Here is a 16,890-nt window from a genome sequence, read left to right as displayed (position 1 = left end):
AGACAAGGGCCTGTCAAGTGTTCCTCCGGCTTTGACTCTCTCACCTCCTCTTCTGCCACCAGCAGGAGAAAACTCTCTTTTTAAAGAATTCATTTAATTGGGTCATGCCCACCAAACTCTCTGAATTTTATAATCAACTGATTTGAGCTTTAATTACATTTGCAAATTCTCTTCAGAGCAATACTTTAAAGGATGTTTGAGTGTCCAAAGAATGGGAGTCTTAGGGTGCCATCTTTAGAACTTGGCCTAGCACAGCCTCTAAAGTTTTTCTTTGTTCATAGAGATTTTGTTTCATTCTGGCAATTTTTTAAAAATCATGAACTGGACTCAGTGTTTTCTTTCAATGTGAAGGCTTACTTTGGAAAAGCTCTAGACTTTTTCTCTTCAAATATTGAGTATCCCTATTCTAAATCTTCTATTATTTTTTTCCCATTTTTTTTTAAGCCTGTCTTTTATATACAGGGATGGGCAAAAGTAGGTTAAATTATCTGCCACCATTACCTAAAAGATAAGTCATAAGTAAGGATATGAAATTGTAGCATGGCGGCGAGACAGGGTGCACCGTTGCGGGGGATGAGGGAGTGCTGCTTGGGTGGCCGCTCACCCCGGGTCTGGGCAGCAACGGCCACAGGGGGGCGGAGCAAGTCGCAGGGAGTGTGACGCCCCTGGAATCTGAGCGATACCCTCCGGGCCCGCTGAGACGGGAGCGGGGCTCTGAATCCCACAGAGCCTGTCCCGGGTTGTCACGGATGCGGGGAATAAACATGAGTCGTTACAAACACTTCTCTCTTTGCCAGGAGAGGGGACGCGGCACCTCCCCCTAGTGGGGAAGGCCCCGAGCCCCTTTGTTCAAAGGCTTTTATTGAAAAGGTTATCAGTGGGGCCAGGTTAAGAGGAATGCACAGGTTATCTCATTACATCGGTATGTTAATGCTTACAGAGAATAGGTGATGTTTTGAAGAAAACAAATGGCAGGAACACACCGATTTACCTGGGTCTGAGAGGACACCAGTAAACAAGAGAGACAACTAAACAGGAGAGAGTAGTAAACATAGGGGTGCCCAAGGGTAAGGGGTTACGGTCTGTGAATAATGTAAATTTCCTTCCCAGCATGAGCGGGCTGTAGCTTCTGAGGGAAGAACAAAGCACACTTTAAAGAGTTTGCTTTTAGGTCTGATTTCCCTGGGAACTGCCAGGTCTGGTTTAGGACTGACTCCGGTATTGTTTCGAGCCTGAGGCAGGCGGGGGCGAGGGCGCGGGGCGGGGGAGAGGGAGCTGCCAAGAGGCAAGGAGACTTCTTTCGGGTAGAATGAGGACTCCAGCCATGTCCAAGCCAAGCCGAGGGGTACGTGCCTTTTTGCTCTTTCTCCATGTCCCCCAATTTCTTGTCTGCTGCCAATATTCAATCAGCATCTGTCTCAGGTTGTATATCTCAGCTTGAGATAACTTACCCGACATGGATCACCAGTCATCCATGGCAAAGCAGAGAGGCAGGAGCTAATGCCCCTGCCGGGGGCCCGGGGGGGGGGGGCGGGGGGGGCGCGGGGACAGGTTATGTCTCCACAGGAGCCTGTTTCTCCAAGGCCTCCTGATTATTTCCAGCCTGGGGCCCTCCAGCCTGTTGACGGGGTTACAGTTCCTGAAACCAGACAGGGCGTTTCCCAACATGAAATAATAACCCTAATGATAAGGGCAAGATGACTTAAGAGGAGCAGCCTAGCCAGAGACCCCCTCCCAGGTTAACTGTTAATCATTGCTCATCTGCTTCTGTAGCCCGTTTTCACATCCCTTCCCCCGCCTGGGTAGCACATCAATCTCATCAATCTCCCACCTGAATGCTAATCCCTTCCCCCACCTGGGAAGCCCATCCGTTTCCCGCCGGAATGCTAGGGCTTATAAACCCCTATCTAACCCCGATTCGGGGCTCAGGATTTGGAGACTGCCTCCTCTGAGCCCGCGCGTGTGAATAAAGGCTTACTCCGTTCCCTGAATCGTGTCTTGAGTCTGGCTTTCCGTAACACTAATAATAAGATAAATAATACAAATAAAATAAAAAATAATAAATAAATAATAACACAAGAATAAACTGTGTTTCCGGTACTCACAACTGTAAACCCACTTTTGCCCCACCCTGTATTTCTGTTTACCTAGTGTTCTGGATGATTTCTCTATACAGTTTAAAAATCAGCAATTCTTTTTTTTTTCCCTAGTTTTGTCATTTCTTGGTTAATGCATCCTGTTCCTTCATTGATCCCTACAGGAATCCTAAATATTTTTTTCAACCTTTTCTGTTACCTGTAATTCTTGTCATATGAATTCTTTAGTTTGTTCTGACTGTGGACATTACCTCTTGGTGGCTTTTTTTCTTTGATTGCAAGGCCATTTTAAGCAGCAAGGACTGTCTCATGAGAATTCTACATATCCTGCTTTTAGAATACTCTCATAGAGAGTATTTCATGTTTTACCCTCTTAAGTCACCAATTTTTACAGCACTGGTTAGACCTGGAACTCTAGAATTCAAAAGAAGCATGAGCTGGTATTCTGAACCTATCCTTGTTAAAGACTTAAGGTCTCTGCTTCTCTGTGTGGTATTTTTGTTATCCATATCCTTAAACCATTTTAAGCACTTAGGGTTCTTGTGTCTCCAGGTAGTCCTTTTTCATCTGCACTTGTAAAGAAATTTCCCTGCCCTATCCTAAAGACTATTGGTAATGGCTTTTACTCTTCCTGTTTCATGGGTGGTGTGGCCCTTCATGGCTTCCAGGTTTAGAGAAGGTTAGTTCCAGCTTTCTAGAAGGTCTCAACTCCTTATAAGCTGATGTATACAACCGATTTACATAACTCTGGAGTAATTCAGCTTTAGTTCCTATTTATCTTCTGTGCTTTCAATTTTCTCTGCTTTAAAAAAAACTATATTAGAAGTGTCCCTTTCCTGTACACTTGGGTTTTCCCCCATTTCGCCATGTGTGGGGTGGGAGGGGGACATGGCACTGTCATCCCTGATTGTCTAGAAGGCAGTGCAGGTTTCAAATCGTGATCTGCAGTAATTCAGTTATTGGTGGAAAAAACACTTGGTTGGAACCTGAAGGCTAGAATCAGGCATTCAAGATCAAGCATATATTCTGTCCTGGGTACTAATAAGGAGAAAAACAAATGTGTTACTTACTCCTCTCCCTCACTGGGGATTTGAAATTTATATTATTTATGAACATGGTATATGTCTAAACAAGAATGCTATTTAGTTGCATACCCTAATTTAGTAATCATTTGAGGTTATTCATTAGTTGTGACTAGTGGTATAAAAAAGTTAATTCAGGTTATAAAATGGTCTAAGATTCATTTTTTAAAGGCACATTTTTTAAAGAATTAACTTGGAAGCATTATTTTCACTCTCTTTTAGATCCAGATCAGAAAGCAGCAGCCAAACAGATACTGCCAGGTAAGTGACTTAGGAAGTATTTCTTAAAATCAGTATGTTAAAAAGTAAGATGAACAAATTAATAATCAACAATTAATTGGTAAGTATTAATTAAGCAGCAAAAATTGGTACACTACTGCACCAAAGAAAACACAACAAACAACACCCAAACCTATTAATATTTGCCAATCTAGTAACTAGCACTGATCTGTATAAATACATGTCTTCATTCCTCCAGTTTGTTAATGTATATTGGGAGTTTACTCTTGGATAATTGGTAATGTTTTTGGAGCTAACTCATAAATGGGGAAGTTTACTTCTTTATTTGGAGATTCAACTAGAAATTCAATATGTATGCCTAAGAATAGCTGAGTTAATGATTGCTTACCATGGTCCCTTAAGAAAAATTTGCTGAAGAAAAACATCACAAAGGAACAATAATTCTATATATTCCATAGCCTCTTAGTAGTACAAAGGAGTTTTAATTAGATTACCTTCCATTACCTGAAAGGTGGATATCTCTATGTAATAATACAACAAATGTTTAGTTTCCCACATCTAACAGTTTTGGTTTGGGGTCCTTCTCCAGATAGAAAATATTTGGGAGTTTTCACTCTTCTTTCTCTGACTTAAAGAATTTATTTACTTGGATAGGAGCTGGCATTTTATATTATCTAGATACTTCCAAAGTCTACTGCTATTCCAAAACACATCCACATCCACAGAATAAACTTTTGAGGTTGCACAATAGGTTGTATAATTTATCTTATTCCAGAGAGGCCTTTCTCTTCAACAGCAATACCTATTCCTGCTATTCTTATCCTTTACCTCTTATTTATTATGATCTTCTTATAGTGGCACTTTGGAGTCACGAGTTAGTATTAACAAACTAAAAAAAAAATGATTTTCATTATTTTGTCCTCTCTGAGTTACAAAACTATCATATATTGTTCAAACACAGCCATGAGGTCTCGGTGAAACTTTTCCTCATCTTGGACTTACATCGTATCATTCTCTGTCATTTTAGAGGGTAAAGGTCATATTTTTCTTGCTCAGCATTGTATGGTCAGTATGTAGCTCAATTCTCGGCTTATGGTGTTAAATACAGTTGACCCTTGAACCACACAGGTTTATACTGTGCTGGTCCACATGGATAAGGATTTTTTTCAATAAATTCATTGAATATTTTAAATGTATTTTCTCTTCCTTACAATTTTCTTAATAACGTTTTATTTCTTCCAGCTTACTTTATTGTCAGAATACAGTATATGACACATACAACCGATGTTAACTGTTTATGTTATCAGTTAAGCTTCTGGTCAGCGATTGGCTATTAGTGGTTACATTTTTGGGGAATCAAGTTATAAGCAGATTTTTGACTGTACAGGGTTGGGTACTCCTCTAACCCCCATGCTGTTCAAGGGTCAACTGTACTTGTTGAATGAATGAAGGATTACTTTTAATCTTCACATGCACATAAGCAGCTAAACCAAAACTGCTCCACAAACAGAAAGACAAATACACACGCACATCCATGTATCTATAATATATAACTGGCCGCATTTCTTCTCTTTCATTATATCACCTCTCATCTGGCACACTTGTTAATGTACTTCATCTCTCCTATGATCCTTATCCCCCTACACTGAGTGAGAGATGATAGCATTACCCATAGGAAAATGTTTATTTCAGTTGGAATACAGTTTGGAATGCTGGTTCATTAGTCTAGCCTTCTGGCTTGGTGTGCACCAGGGGAACATTTTTTGCGATAAATATTTATTTAAATTCTTATAACGTCACTTGACACTGTTGCTGTGCTTTACTGACATAACATCCAGTATAGTCTTCAGGTCATTTATTGATTATTATTTTGGGGGAAGGCGTTTAACACAGCAGAAATCCCTTGTCTCACAGTTTAGGAGGCCAAAAGTCCAAAACCAAGCTGTCAGCAAGATTGGTTCCTTCTGGAGGTTCTGAGGAAAAGTCTGTCCCATGCCTTCTCCTGGCCTCTCGTGGTTGCCAGCGACCCCTGGTGTTCCTGGCTTGCTGCTGCGTGACTGTAGCGCGGGTCCCATCTCCACGTGGCCGTCTTTCCTGTAGGCCTGTGAATGTCCGCGTCCCTAAATCTCTCTCTCCTTGTAAAATGTCCCTTGGTTGGATTTAGGGCCCACCCTAATCTAGTATAGCCTTATCTTAAACTGATTACATCTGTAAATGCCCTATTTTCAAATAAAGATACATTCACAAGTACCTGGTGTTAGGACTTCAACCTATTTTTTGGGGGGACACAATTTAATCCATAACTATGAAATAAATACCCTGCTTATCATTAGAAATATAAGCCTGTAAATTCATAAAATACATAAAAGCTCATTTTATAAACAAGTACATAAGAGAAGGAGGAAATTCCAGTTAATGTGCAAACTAAGCTATTTTTCATTTTTTGTCCTTCACTATTTCCTTGCCACCCACAAGACATGAATTTCTTTTAACTTAACCTTTTTTTTGCAAATTTCTCCATGAAAACTTCTAATCCACCTCCCAACTACTTTCCCATTTATGGTCTACACATTATTATTTATTGTTGTCGAATTTTAATTTTTATTCATATAATATTAGAACCTTCTTCCTTAAAGATGATCAAAGCAAGTCTCATATAGTTTCTGTCTTGACCAAGGTCATCAAGATTGTTAATGAAAGAATCAGAAGTAGCATCTAGGTTTTTTTAAAATTTTTACTAAATTTAATGAGGTTACACTGGTTAACAAAATTTTACAGGCTATCATCAATAAATCAACAAAAGCAAATGTTGGTGAGGATGTGGAGAAAAGGGAACCCTCCTGCACTGTTGGTGGGAATGCAGATTGTGCAGCTGCTGTGGAAAGCAGTTTGGAGTTACTTCAAAAAAAATTAGAACTGGAACTGCCTTAGGACCTAGTAATTCCACTTCTGGAAATAGATCCAAAGAAACCCAAAATGCTAATTTGAAAGAATATGTGCACCCCTCTGTTCATTGCAGCATAACTTATAATAGTCAAGATTAGGAAGCAGCCCAAGGGTCCGTGAGTAGATGAGTGGACGAAAAAGCTGTGCTACCTTTACACACTGGAGTACTACTGAACCATAGACAGAAGGAAACCTTACCCTTCTTGCCAGCATGGATGGACCTGGAGAGTATCATGCTAAGGGAAATAAGTGAGTCAGAGAAAGACAAGTACCATATGATTTCACTCATATGTGGAATCTAATGAACAAAATAAACTAACAGACAACAGAAACAGACTCATAGATATAGAACAGACTGCCAGCTGTCAGAGGGGAAGGTGATCGTTACGGGCTGGGTAATAAAAAGATTAATCCCCAAAACCCCCAAACAAACCCATAGACACAGACAATAGTATGGTGATTACCAGAGGGAAAGGGGAGTGGGAGGAGGTAGAAGAGGAAAAACGGGGGAAATGGTGATGGAAGGAGACTTGACTTGAGGTAGTGGATACACAATATAATGTACAGATGATGTATTATAGAATTACACACATGAAACCTATATAATTTTATTGACCATTGTTACCCTGATAAATTTAATAAATAAAAACATTACATAGGTTTCAAATTCATTATTCTAGGACATATGATTGTAGATTGAATTGTGTGCCCACCACCCAAAGTCAAGTCGTGCGTCACCATATATTGGACCCTCTTTACCCTTTACTACCCCATCCATCTTCCCTCCAGTAGCCACTGTACTGTTGTCCGTGTCTATGACTTCTTATTTGTTTTTCTTGCTTGTTCATTTTTTGCATTCAGTTTTATATCCAACCTATGTGGAAAATTGTATGATTCATGGCTTTTTCTGTCTGACATTTTGCTTAGCATGATCTTCTCAAGATCCATCCATGTCGTAAATGGCAATATTTCATATATATGTACCACATCTTCTTTATTCAATCATTTATTGAAGGACACTTCAGTTGTTTTTGTTTTGGGCACTGTGAATAATGCTGCTATGACCATAAGGCTGCATACATCTTTGTGCATAAATGCTTTGAAATTTTGGGGGTAGATACTCAGAATAGGAGTTGCTGGGTCATATGGTAACTCTTAATTTTTGAGGAGCCTCCATACTGTTTTCCATAATGGCTGTACCAGTTTACATGCCCACCAGCAGTGAATGAGTGTTCCTTTTTCTTCACAGCTTCTCCAACACTTGTTATTTGTCTGGATGATAATAGCCATTCTAATAGGTGTGAGGCGGTAGTTTTGATTTGCATTTTCCTAATAGCTAGTGTTGTTGAGCATCTTTTTATATATTTGTTGGCCATTTATATGTATTCTTGGGAGTAGAGTCTGTTCAGGTCCCCTGCCCATTTTTTTTAATTGGGTTTTTTGTTTGGTGTTGAGTTATATGAGTTCTTTATATATTTTGGATATTAACCCATGTCGAAGCTGTTGTTTTCAAATATCTCTTCCCATTTTGTTCATTGCCTTTTCATTTTGTTGGTTTCTTTTGCTGTGCAGAAACTTTTTAGTTTGATGGAGTTCCATTCATTTTTGCTTTTACTTCCCTTGTCTTTGGGGCCAAATTCATAAAATCCTTTCTTAGGCCAAGGTCCATTAAGTTTAGTATGTATGTTTTTTTCTATGTAATATATTATTTTAGGTCTTAAATTTAGGTTTTTGATCCATTTTGAATTAATTTTTATACATGGGGACACATTGTAAATGTACTTCATCTCCCTCCCTTCCTTCCTTTCTTCCTTCCTCCCTCCCTCCCTCCCTCCCTCCCTCCCTCCCTCCCTCCCTCCCTCCCTCCTTTCTTTCTTTCTTTCTTCCTTTCTTTCTTTCTTTCTTTCTTTCTTTCTTTCTTTCTTTCTTTCTTTCTTTCTTTCTTTCTTTTCTTTTTGCATGTGGCTTTCCAATTTTCCCAGCACCATTCATTGAAGAGACTTTCTTTTTTCCATTGCATGTTTTTGGCTCTTTTGTCAAAAATTATAGGCCCATATACATGTGGGTTTATTTCTGGGGTCTCAATTCTGTTCCGTTGGTCTATATGTCTCTTTTTCTTTCAATACCATGTTGTTTTGATTATTGTTGCTCTGTGGTATAATTAAGTCGAGGAGTATGATAACCAGCCTTGTTCTTTTTTTTTCAGGATTGCATTTTTGCAGATGACATGATTCTTTATGTAGAAAACCCTAAAGACTCTACCAAAAAACAATTAGAAACAGTAAACAAAGTATCAGGATACAAAAGAAATTACAAATACCCATTGCATTTTGTGCTAACAATGAAAGTTCAGAAAAAGAAATGAAAAAAATTCCTTTTTAATTACAACATAAAGAATAAAATACCCAGGAGTAAATTGAACAAAGTATGTGAAGGACCTATACATTGAAAATCACAAAGAATTATTAAAACAGATTGAAAACACAAAAAAATGGAAAGACATCCCATGTTCATGGATTGTAAAAATTAACAGTTAAAATGGCCATGTTATGCAAAACAATATCAAGACTTAATGCAATCCCCATTAAAATCCAATGTCATTTTTTATAATGAAATGGAACAAAAAAATCATTAGATTTGCATTTTTTTTAAAGAATAATCTTTCACTGATGGAAAGTCAGTGGGGAAGACTGTTGAAGTCAAAGAATGAAGAGAGGTTGGATTAATTCCAGTGTGGCTTATATTAATACCACAGTAGTATAATTAATTTTTAAATATCTAAATTCAATCAATATTTCCATTCTTTTCCTAAATGATCTCAGGAGAATCTGAGATGATTTAACAGCAAACTTCAGTCATTCATCTCTCACATATTGTCATTTGACTCTTAATTTCTGGGTTTTTTTTTTTTTTTTACCTACATGGCTCCCCCTAGATTAGTCACTGTTGTTATTACTACTATTATTATCATCATCATCATTTTATGTTAAATGAATATTTACTAGGATTTAACAACATATTTACTAATTTCTTTGATCACTAGTCATTCTTGAATTTATTTTTTGTTTTTACTTTAATTTCCTTTTTTCTGAAGTACAATCTTTTTAGTTTTAGCTAGTGGTTATAAGTATTTTGTGTTAATGTCTGAATATGTCTTTTTTCACACTCATCTTTGAAAGATAGCTTAGGTGATTAACAGACTTTTAGTTGAGAGTCAATTTCTACAATCTTTTAGTATATTTTGTGTTGTAAGGTGACATATACTGTCATTATTGAGACCTCACTTGTTAATCTGATTAATTTATTTATTCCCTTCCACTTAATATGTATTTTCTTTAAGTGCTTCTAAGGTTTCCTCTTCGTAGTAAGTCTTTTGTTCTTTTGTTGTGATATGTCATGATATAATATGGTTTTTATCTATCCAGCTCTGGATTCAATATAGTCTTGAAATATCTGCATTAAGGTTATTAATTCTGGAAAAAATTTAGTCATTATCTCTTTAATTATTTACTCTTCCCCATTCTTTTTCTTTTCTCAACCTAAATGGCTATTTATGGGAGAATCTTCTCCTTTTAGCCTCCACGTTTCTTAACATGACTGTTCATGCATTGTGCTTTTCCACCTCTCGGTCTCACATTGATATCCACATGGATTTCCAAATCACCCATTATCGCCCTTTCTCTTAACAGCTATCCTTTTCTTGCTCTACTTTTGACTCCATCTCTGTGGAGATCCTAAAGGTTGTATTAAAGGTTTTCTTATTATCTGTTGACCTTAATGTGTGAATTTTTCTGCTCTGCTGTGGCTATGGACATTTACCATGCAGTAGTTTGTAATTTAGACTTGTCAACTCATCGTCAGGGCCAGTGATTGTTCTCATGGGAATTCTGCATGCCCTGAATTGTAGAAGCATACAGAAGAAAGAGCATATTTCCGGTTTGCCTCTTTTGGGGCATGACTGTTTCAAAATTTGCATGCTTGCTGGTTTTAATTTTTGGATATTGGAATTGACAAATTGAGCTCTTGCCTCTGTACATGGTACAGGCCTGGGGTTCTGCATTTCTTGGTGATCCTTTTCTAGTCACACGCCTGAGACAGTTTGTCTGTTAAATTCCTAGCAGCCATAGTTTTTATTCTTTCTATTCAAGACTACTAGGCTTGGGCTTCAATCAAGTTTTCTAACATCTAAACAGCTGTGCCTTTAACTCCTTCCAAGCTAAGCCTAGTCAAAGCACATCCTTTAGGGTGTGAGTAATTCAGATTTCCTTGTAGTCATTCAGCGTTAGCCTCTGTTTTCCCTCTATACTTCTAGTTTATCATACTTTACTGACAGAAAGAAAAGTCTTTTCTGGTTCTTAATCTCAGTTGAGTATTCACATTTTTGTGCTATTTTCATCAGCTTTTCTGTGGAAGAGAAAGGGGAAATTTTCCTTATGGAATAGAAAGGGGAAATTTTCCTGTCAGTTCAGTCTGCTAGGTTGCCCAGGAGCAAAGGGGAGTTTTAATTGGTAAAATGTGGCAATTTTCATATCAATGAATAAAAAGATAGCGTGGAGCGTGAAGGCCAAATTTAGGCCTTCAGAGTCAAACTTAAAGAAAGTGCTTAGCAGTGAAAAAGAAAAAAAGAGCTTTGATATCTTGATACTTTTCCTTATTGGAGGTTTAAAATTTTTAACAGCATATTGTACTTGATGTTGAGTAAATAAGAATGCTACTTATTTACTTGTCCAAGTATTAATACAAATTAGTTTTGGTATAAAAATGCCCTAATCTTCACTTAAAGTAGATAAGTTTCTTAATATTAACTTTTAGACATTACTTTTACTTTTATTTTTATTCAGATCCAGGTCAGAAAGTAGTGCCCAAATGTATACGAGCAGGTAAGCCATTTAAGAAGTATTTCTTTTAAATAAGTATATGTCAAAAATAAGAACGAACCAATCACTTAATATTTTTTTGAGCAGCCACAGTTGATAAAGTACTGCACTAAAATGTAAATATCTCTCATTCTTGGAACAAGTATTAAGTCAATCTTTTTTCTTCAGTTGACTAAATTTGTAGTGACTGCTTCCTCTTTTGATACATAGGAAAAAACTAGTTAAATCGAATAAGAGACAAGGTATTTATAATTACTTTGTGAAACTAACTCATAAGCAAGGCATTTGTTTTGCATTCTTTGTAATGGGATACACAAAGGGAAATATTACTTTTTTGTTCAGGTTTCATTTACACTCACAAACTCAATATGAAGAACTGAGTCAATGATTAGTTTCACTGAGGCGGAGTTTATCTAAGAGTCAGTATCATAAATGCACTAGAACTCTACATTTCCCACCTCCCCTCAACAGCCCATGATTGTGTTAACAAGGGTTCTCTGAAGTTGAGTTTCCCATGCTCCACAACTGTGGCCTTGTGACCCTTCTGAAGTCATCCAGTACTTACAAGGAACAAGTATTAACTCAAATAAATTCTTTCTTTCTCCCTTATAGAGTTTTAGTTTTCTCGTACTGTCTGGCATATTTCCTTGAAGTATCTTTTTCTAGTTACAGTCAATCCATTGGTCTTCCAGAATATCTTGTAAATCTTCAGGCTAAGTTTTCAGGCTATACCCACCATTCTATGGTCTCTAGCCTTCCCGATGAAGTCAGTTCCTCCATCAGGGAAACCATAGAAATTCTGTATTCTTTATTCTCTCTGTTGTTTTTGGATGTCTCTAAATGTATAATCACCTCTTTATAGACCTTAGTTACCTTCTCCAAACCAAGTACGGAGGAAAAAACACTGATTTTCTTTATTATCTCTCTTCTCTGTCAGCATTACCAAGAGATTTGTGGCAATGGTGCCAAACACTAATTCCTCCAACCTTTTGCTTACCTAGAAGCATTATTTTCCCTGTATATTCTGAAACAACTTGAGGGTAAGGGCTACACGTATTTTGCTAACCAGTTTATAGTTAGCACCAAGCAGAGTAAATGCTCAATAAGTACTTGTTTAATGAATGAGTGATTACTCTTGAACTTCACATATACAGATAATTAATGTTATAACTACTCCAATTTTCCTCTCACATTCTCTCTCATTATAGAATGTGTCGTTCACATACCATCCTTTTCTAGAAGTGGTATTCAACTAAACCGAGGGATAGTCAAGAGCATCATTTATAGAACAACATGTATTGCATCTGAAGAGTGTAACTTGGAATGAATGTTAACCCATTAGTTTCTGTTTAGCATACACAATAAAAGCATTCTTGGATTATTTTTTTCACTTAAATTTAATAAGCTAAGCAGACATAGTTGTTGTCCTTTACTGTTTCTTTTTCTTCCCTATTTTAAAATTTGTATTTTCAGTGTCTTTTCAAATTGGAAAGACCATGGGAGATGTTGCTAAAACCAACTTCTTGAGTAAACACTACCAGAACAAAATTTTTTTTAAAAAGCTGGAAACCTAATGAGCTGTACATGTCAGTAGACTCACAAGTCTGGATATTCAAATCTTTTTATTGGTTTGGACGAGAACCAACTATATTAAATAGGGGTATTTGGAGATCAGAATAGTAGGAAAGATCTATAAGTTTTGAAGATATAAAAATAGCACTGATAGGGAAAGGATGAAAAGAATAAAACTATATTATCACTAAAATTTCTTGCTAATTTAACTATCTGTATTATCTTCTCTGTCAATTAACCTCATTTAATTTGCCTTCAATTTATTCTTTTTTTTCCTCATTTTTTTTGTTGGGGGCTCTGACATAAGAAATTTGTGAATATAAAAATAAGAAAGAGGCCCAATAATTTAATTTGATGTTTGATAATATAAAAATATAAATTTGGCAATGATTTCTCTTTTACCAAAATTTTGAAAGGAAAGAGGAAGAAACTGCCATGAAAATTGTAAGTTTGTCAGATTGTATTGTATCAAACTAAAAGTACTATTTCCTTATCTATTTAGATCCAAATGACAGGAAACTATCCAACTGTAAAACACAAAGTAAGTGCATTAAAAGATGTCTCTTACATGTTTGAAATTAAAATGAAATTCATAATCCATGATTAATTCCTAAGTTATTTATTGGGTAGATGAATTGGTAAAGTAGTACACCAAAAATAATTTATTAATCTTTACTAGTCTTGTTATTAATGGGTATTTAAATCACTTAGCCTTTTTCTTCAGTTTCATAAAGTTATCTTAAGTTTGTAAGGAACTTGTTCTTGAGGATAGAATGGAATTAAACTGTTGAGTCTAATATAAAAAACATGTAAATTAGTTTATAAAATGAATTGATAATCAGGGCCATTTTATCCATTAGGCGCTGAGGTGACAATGCTTAAGGCCTGTGAGTTTCCAAGTGCCAAAATACTGTTTATAACATGAAGAGCAAAAATGATTGCTACAAGATACAACAAAAGTAAAATTAACATGTATTTAAATTTCTAAACAATGCAAAGATTAACTTAATTGTTATATTCATGAACATTTTGTTGTATGTGGAAAAAGTGATAGTTTTTCTCATCTGCAAATACTTTTAATTTAATATGACCCTTCAGAAATCACAGAAAATGGTAGAGTAAGTTATAGCCAAATAATATCACAAGCAAAATGGTACGGATTCTTGCTAGAGCTTTTTTCCTGCCGTGTGAATTTTTCACTTGGCCGCACCCCGACCGTTTGTGTGTTTTGCTGTGGGAGGGAATTTATTTGCTCTCGGTACCTGAAGCATGTGTGTCTCTGTTCTTTTCTGCAGTAACTGGTCATTTCTTCAGAAGTCAATGGATGCTACTGAGTGTCTCACCGAGAAATGAAAATTCTGCCTTCCCTCTCCTTGTCACAGCCGAAGGAAACAATAAACGAAGTGTGCACCAATTTGCATGCGTGTCTGGTTTTTCTCGCCTCCTCCATGCCTGTGCCTGCAGTTCTGTCCTTTCAGGGTCCTGAACTAAAGACAGTCATCTCAGCTGGGGTATTTCCACTCTGCCAGCTCCCCGAGCTCCTCTCCACAGCTCTGCCACCGCAACTCGAGGTTCCAGATGCTGGGGACTGGCACCAACTGCCCTTATCCAGGAAGGGCTCTGGGTGGCGGGACTTCGGACTTCGGTTCTCCAGACTTCGCTGGCTGCATGCAGGTTTCACTTAACCCAGATATTTGCCCACCTCACCCTCCCCACAACCCCAAACCAGGCTTCTGAGGGAGGGTGTGTTTGCTTCGGAGACTGTACTTCAACTTCCAAGCCTCTTGCATTGCCTCCCACCTTCCTCTTGCCCCTCTGCTGGGTGATCGACAGGTAAATCTGTTACCTAGCTAAAGGGATTCATCTGCCTGTGTGCATCAAAGCCAAATGGAACAAGGACAGTAGTTTGCAGCAGAGAAAGTAAAGGTTTATTTAAGAAAACAGTGCTAAGCCCACAGACAGGTGTAGACCTGGCTCCCCAGTGGCTTGTAGAGGGTAGATTCTATAGGGAAAAATCATTTAGTCATGTGACTAAGGGAGTTGCGGTGGTGAGCCGCACTGACTGGTTGGGGCCAGGGCAAGGATAACTTGTCACTGTGTCGCTTCCTGATGTCAGCCATGGCGTCATTCTTTCTGGTTTCATGAGGGTGTAGTTGGTAGGGTCATTCAGCTTTCATGGGCCTGGGGCTGAAACAAAACTGAAGTTAAGATACTGTCTTTAGTTTGTCTAAAACTCTGTTCCCTGGAGCAGCAGACCCAAGGTTCTATTCTTAAGATAGTTGGAGTTGACCAGAACCTGATGTTCTAAGGGCTTAATGATTAAGGGAGTATGTGCGAAGGCAGAAGAATCTGGTTGAAAGGAGGCAAGTGTGTCATGGTGCTATAAGATGGGTCAAAGGTAGCATGAAATAAAAAGTCGTATTTGAAAAATGAAGTTTCTATGTCATTACAATTTCCAGAAGACAGGAGGACCCAGAGGGCTTGAGCTTGGATTGGGGGCAAAGATTAACCCTTCAGAGTCTGGTCTCAGGATTGATAAATTGAGTTAGGAAAAGTTTCCTTCTTTTTTTTTTTCTTTTATTGATTGCAGAGAGAGGGGAAGGGAGGGAGAAAGCGAGGGAGAGAAATACTGATGTGCGAGAGAAACATCATCAGTTATCTCACGCACACACCCCGACTGGGGCTGAACCCATAACTCAGGCCTGTGCCGTGGCGAGAAATCAAACCCAAGAACTTTTTGTTTGCGGGACGATGCCCAACCAATTGAGAGCTGTTCTCTCATTTTCCATGTCCTGAAAGTGTTTGTGTAAAATGTAGTTTTTCAATTAAGTATTTGGCAAAATTCACCAATTTAGCTGGGGTTTTATTTGTGGGAATATTTTAAATTATGGATTCAATTTCTTTAACAGAGGACTATTCAGATTTTTCATTTATCTTGTGATAGCTTAAGATATTGTGATATTAAAGGAGTTTATTCATTTCATTTAATCGTCCATATTTGGGTATAAAGTTGTTCCTAATATCCTTTTTAATGTCTGTAGGATCTATAGTTATGGCCTCTCTTTCATTCCTGATCATGGTGATACTCTGATCCATCTTGATAAGAGTTTTTCTATATAATCTACTAATATCTTCAGGCTACCTCTTGGTTTTGTTGTTTTCTCTGTTGCATCTGTTTTCTGTTTCATTAATTTCCACCTTTTATTATTATTTTTATTGTATTTTTCCATTACCATTTACCCCCCTTGTAATTGCCTCCCGCCTGCAATCACCACACTGTTGCCCATGTCTGTGAGCCCTTTTTCCTTTTTTCTCCATCCCTCCATTCCCTCCCCATCAGTCTCACCTTGGGGCTGTCGGCCTGCCCTCTGTCTATGAGTCTGTCTCTTTTTTGCTTGTTAGTTCAGTTTGTTCATTAGATTCCACATATGAGTGAAATCATATGGTATTTGTCTTTCTCTGGCTCTTTCACTCAGCATAATGATCTCCAGGTCCATCCATGCTGTCTCAAAGGGTAAAATTTCTTCCTTTTTGTGGCTGAGTGGTATTCCATTGTGTTAAGTGTCCCATAGTTGTTTTATCCACTCATCTACTGATAGACACTTGGGCTGCTTCCAGATCTTGGCTATTGTAAATTAACACTGCAACGAACATAGGGGTGTTTATGTTCTTTCGAATTAGTGCTTCGGGTTTCTTTGTATAAATTCCCAGAAAGGGATTACCAGGTCATGAGGCAGTTCTAGTTTTAATTTTTTGAGCTTTCTCCACACTGCTTTCCACAGTGGCTGCACATCTGCATTCCCACCAACAATGCAAAAGGGTTCACCTTTCTCCAGATCCTTGCTAGCACTTGTTGGTTGTTGATTTATTGATGGTAGCCATTCTTATAGGTGTGAGGTGATATCTCATTGTCATTTTAATTTGCATTTCTCTGATGACTACTGACATGGAGGATCTTTTCATATGTCTTTTGACCATCTGTATGTCCTCTTTGGAGAAGTGGCTATTCAGGTCCTTTGCCCATTTTTTAAATCGGATTGTTTGTATCTTTGGTGTTGAGTTTCGTAAGTTCTTAAT

General features: G+C 37.7%; 1 protein-coding gene across 1 annotated transcript in view; it reads left to right on the top strand.

Moving 5' to 3' along the window:
- The first annotated feature begins 540 nt into the window (after positions 1-540).
- Positions 541-16,890, top strand: part of LOC129064649 (disintegrin and metalloproteinase domain-containing protein 5-like) — a 100,721-nt gene continuing 84,371 nt past the window's right edge. Inside the window, exons 1-4 of the mRNA XM_054565769.1 lie at positions 541-656; positions 3,401-3,439; positions 5,333-5,514; positions 11,206-11,244. Coding sequence (XP_054421744.1) covers positions 541-656; positions 3,401-3,439; positions 5,333-5,514; positions 11,206-11,244 — 376 coding nt within the window. The remainder of the gene's footprint in view (positions 657-3,400; positions 3,440-5,332; positions 5,515-11,205; positions 11,245-16,890) is intronic.

This window comes from Pteronotus mesoamericanus, unplaced genomic scaffold, assembly GCF_021234165.1.
Source record: "Pteronotus mesoamericanus isolate MK-2021 breed Mesoamerican mustached bat unplaced genomic scaffold, CSHL_Meso_final contig_169, whole genome shotgun sequence".
Taxonomy (NCBI): Eukaryota; Metazoa; Chordata; class Mammalia; order Chiroptera; family Mormoopidae; genus Pteronotus; species Pteronotus mesoamericanus.
Note: the sequence above shows the minus strand (reverse complement) of the source record. Positions and strands in the feature narration are given on the sequence as shown.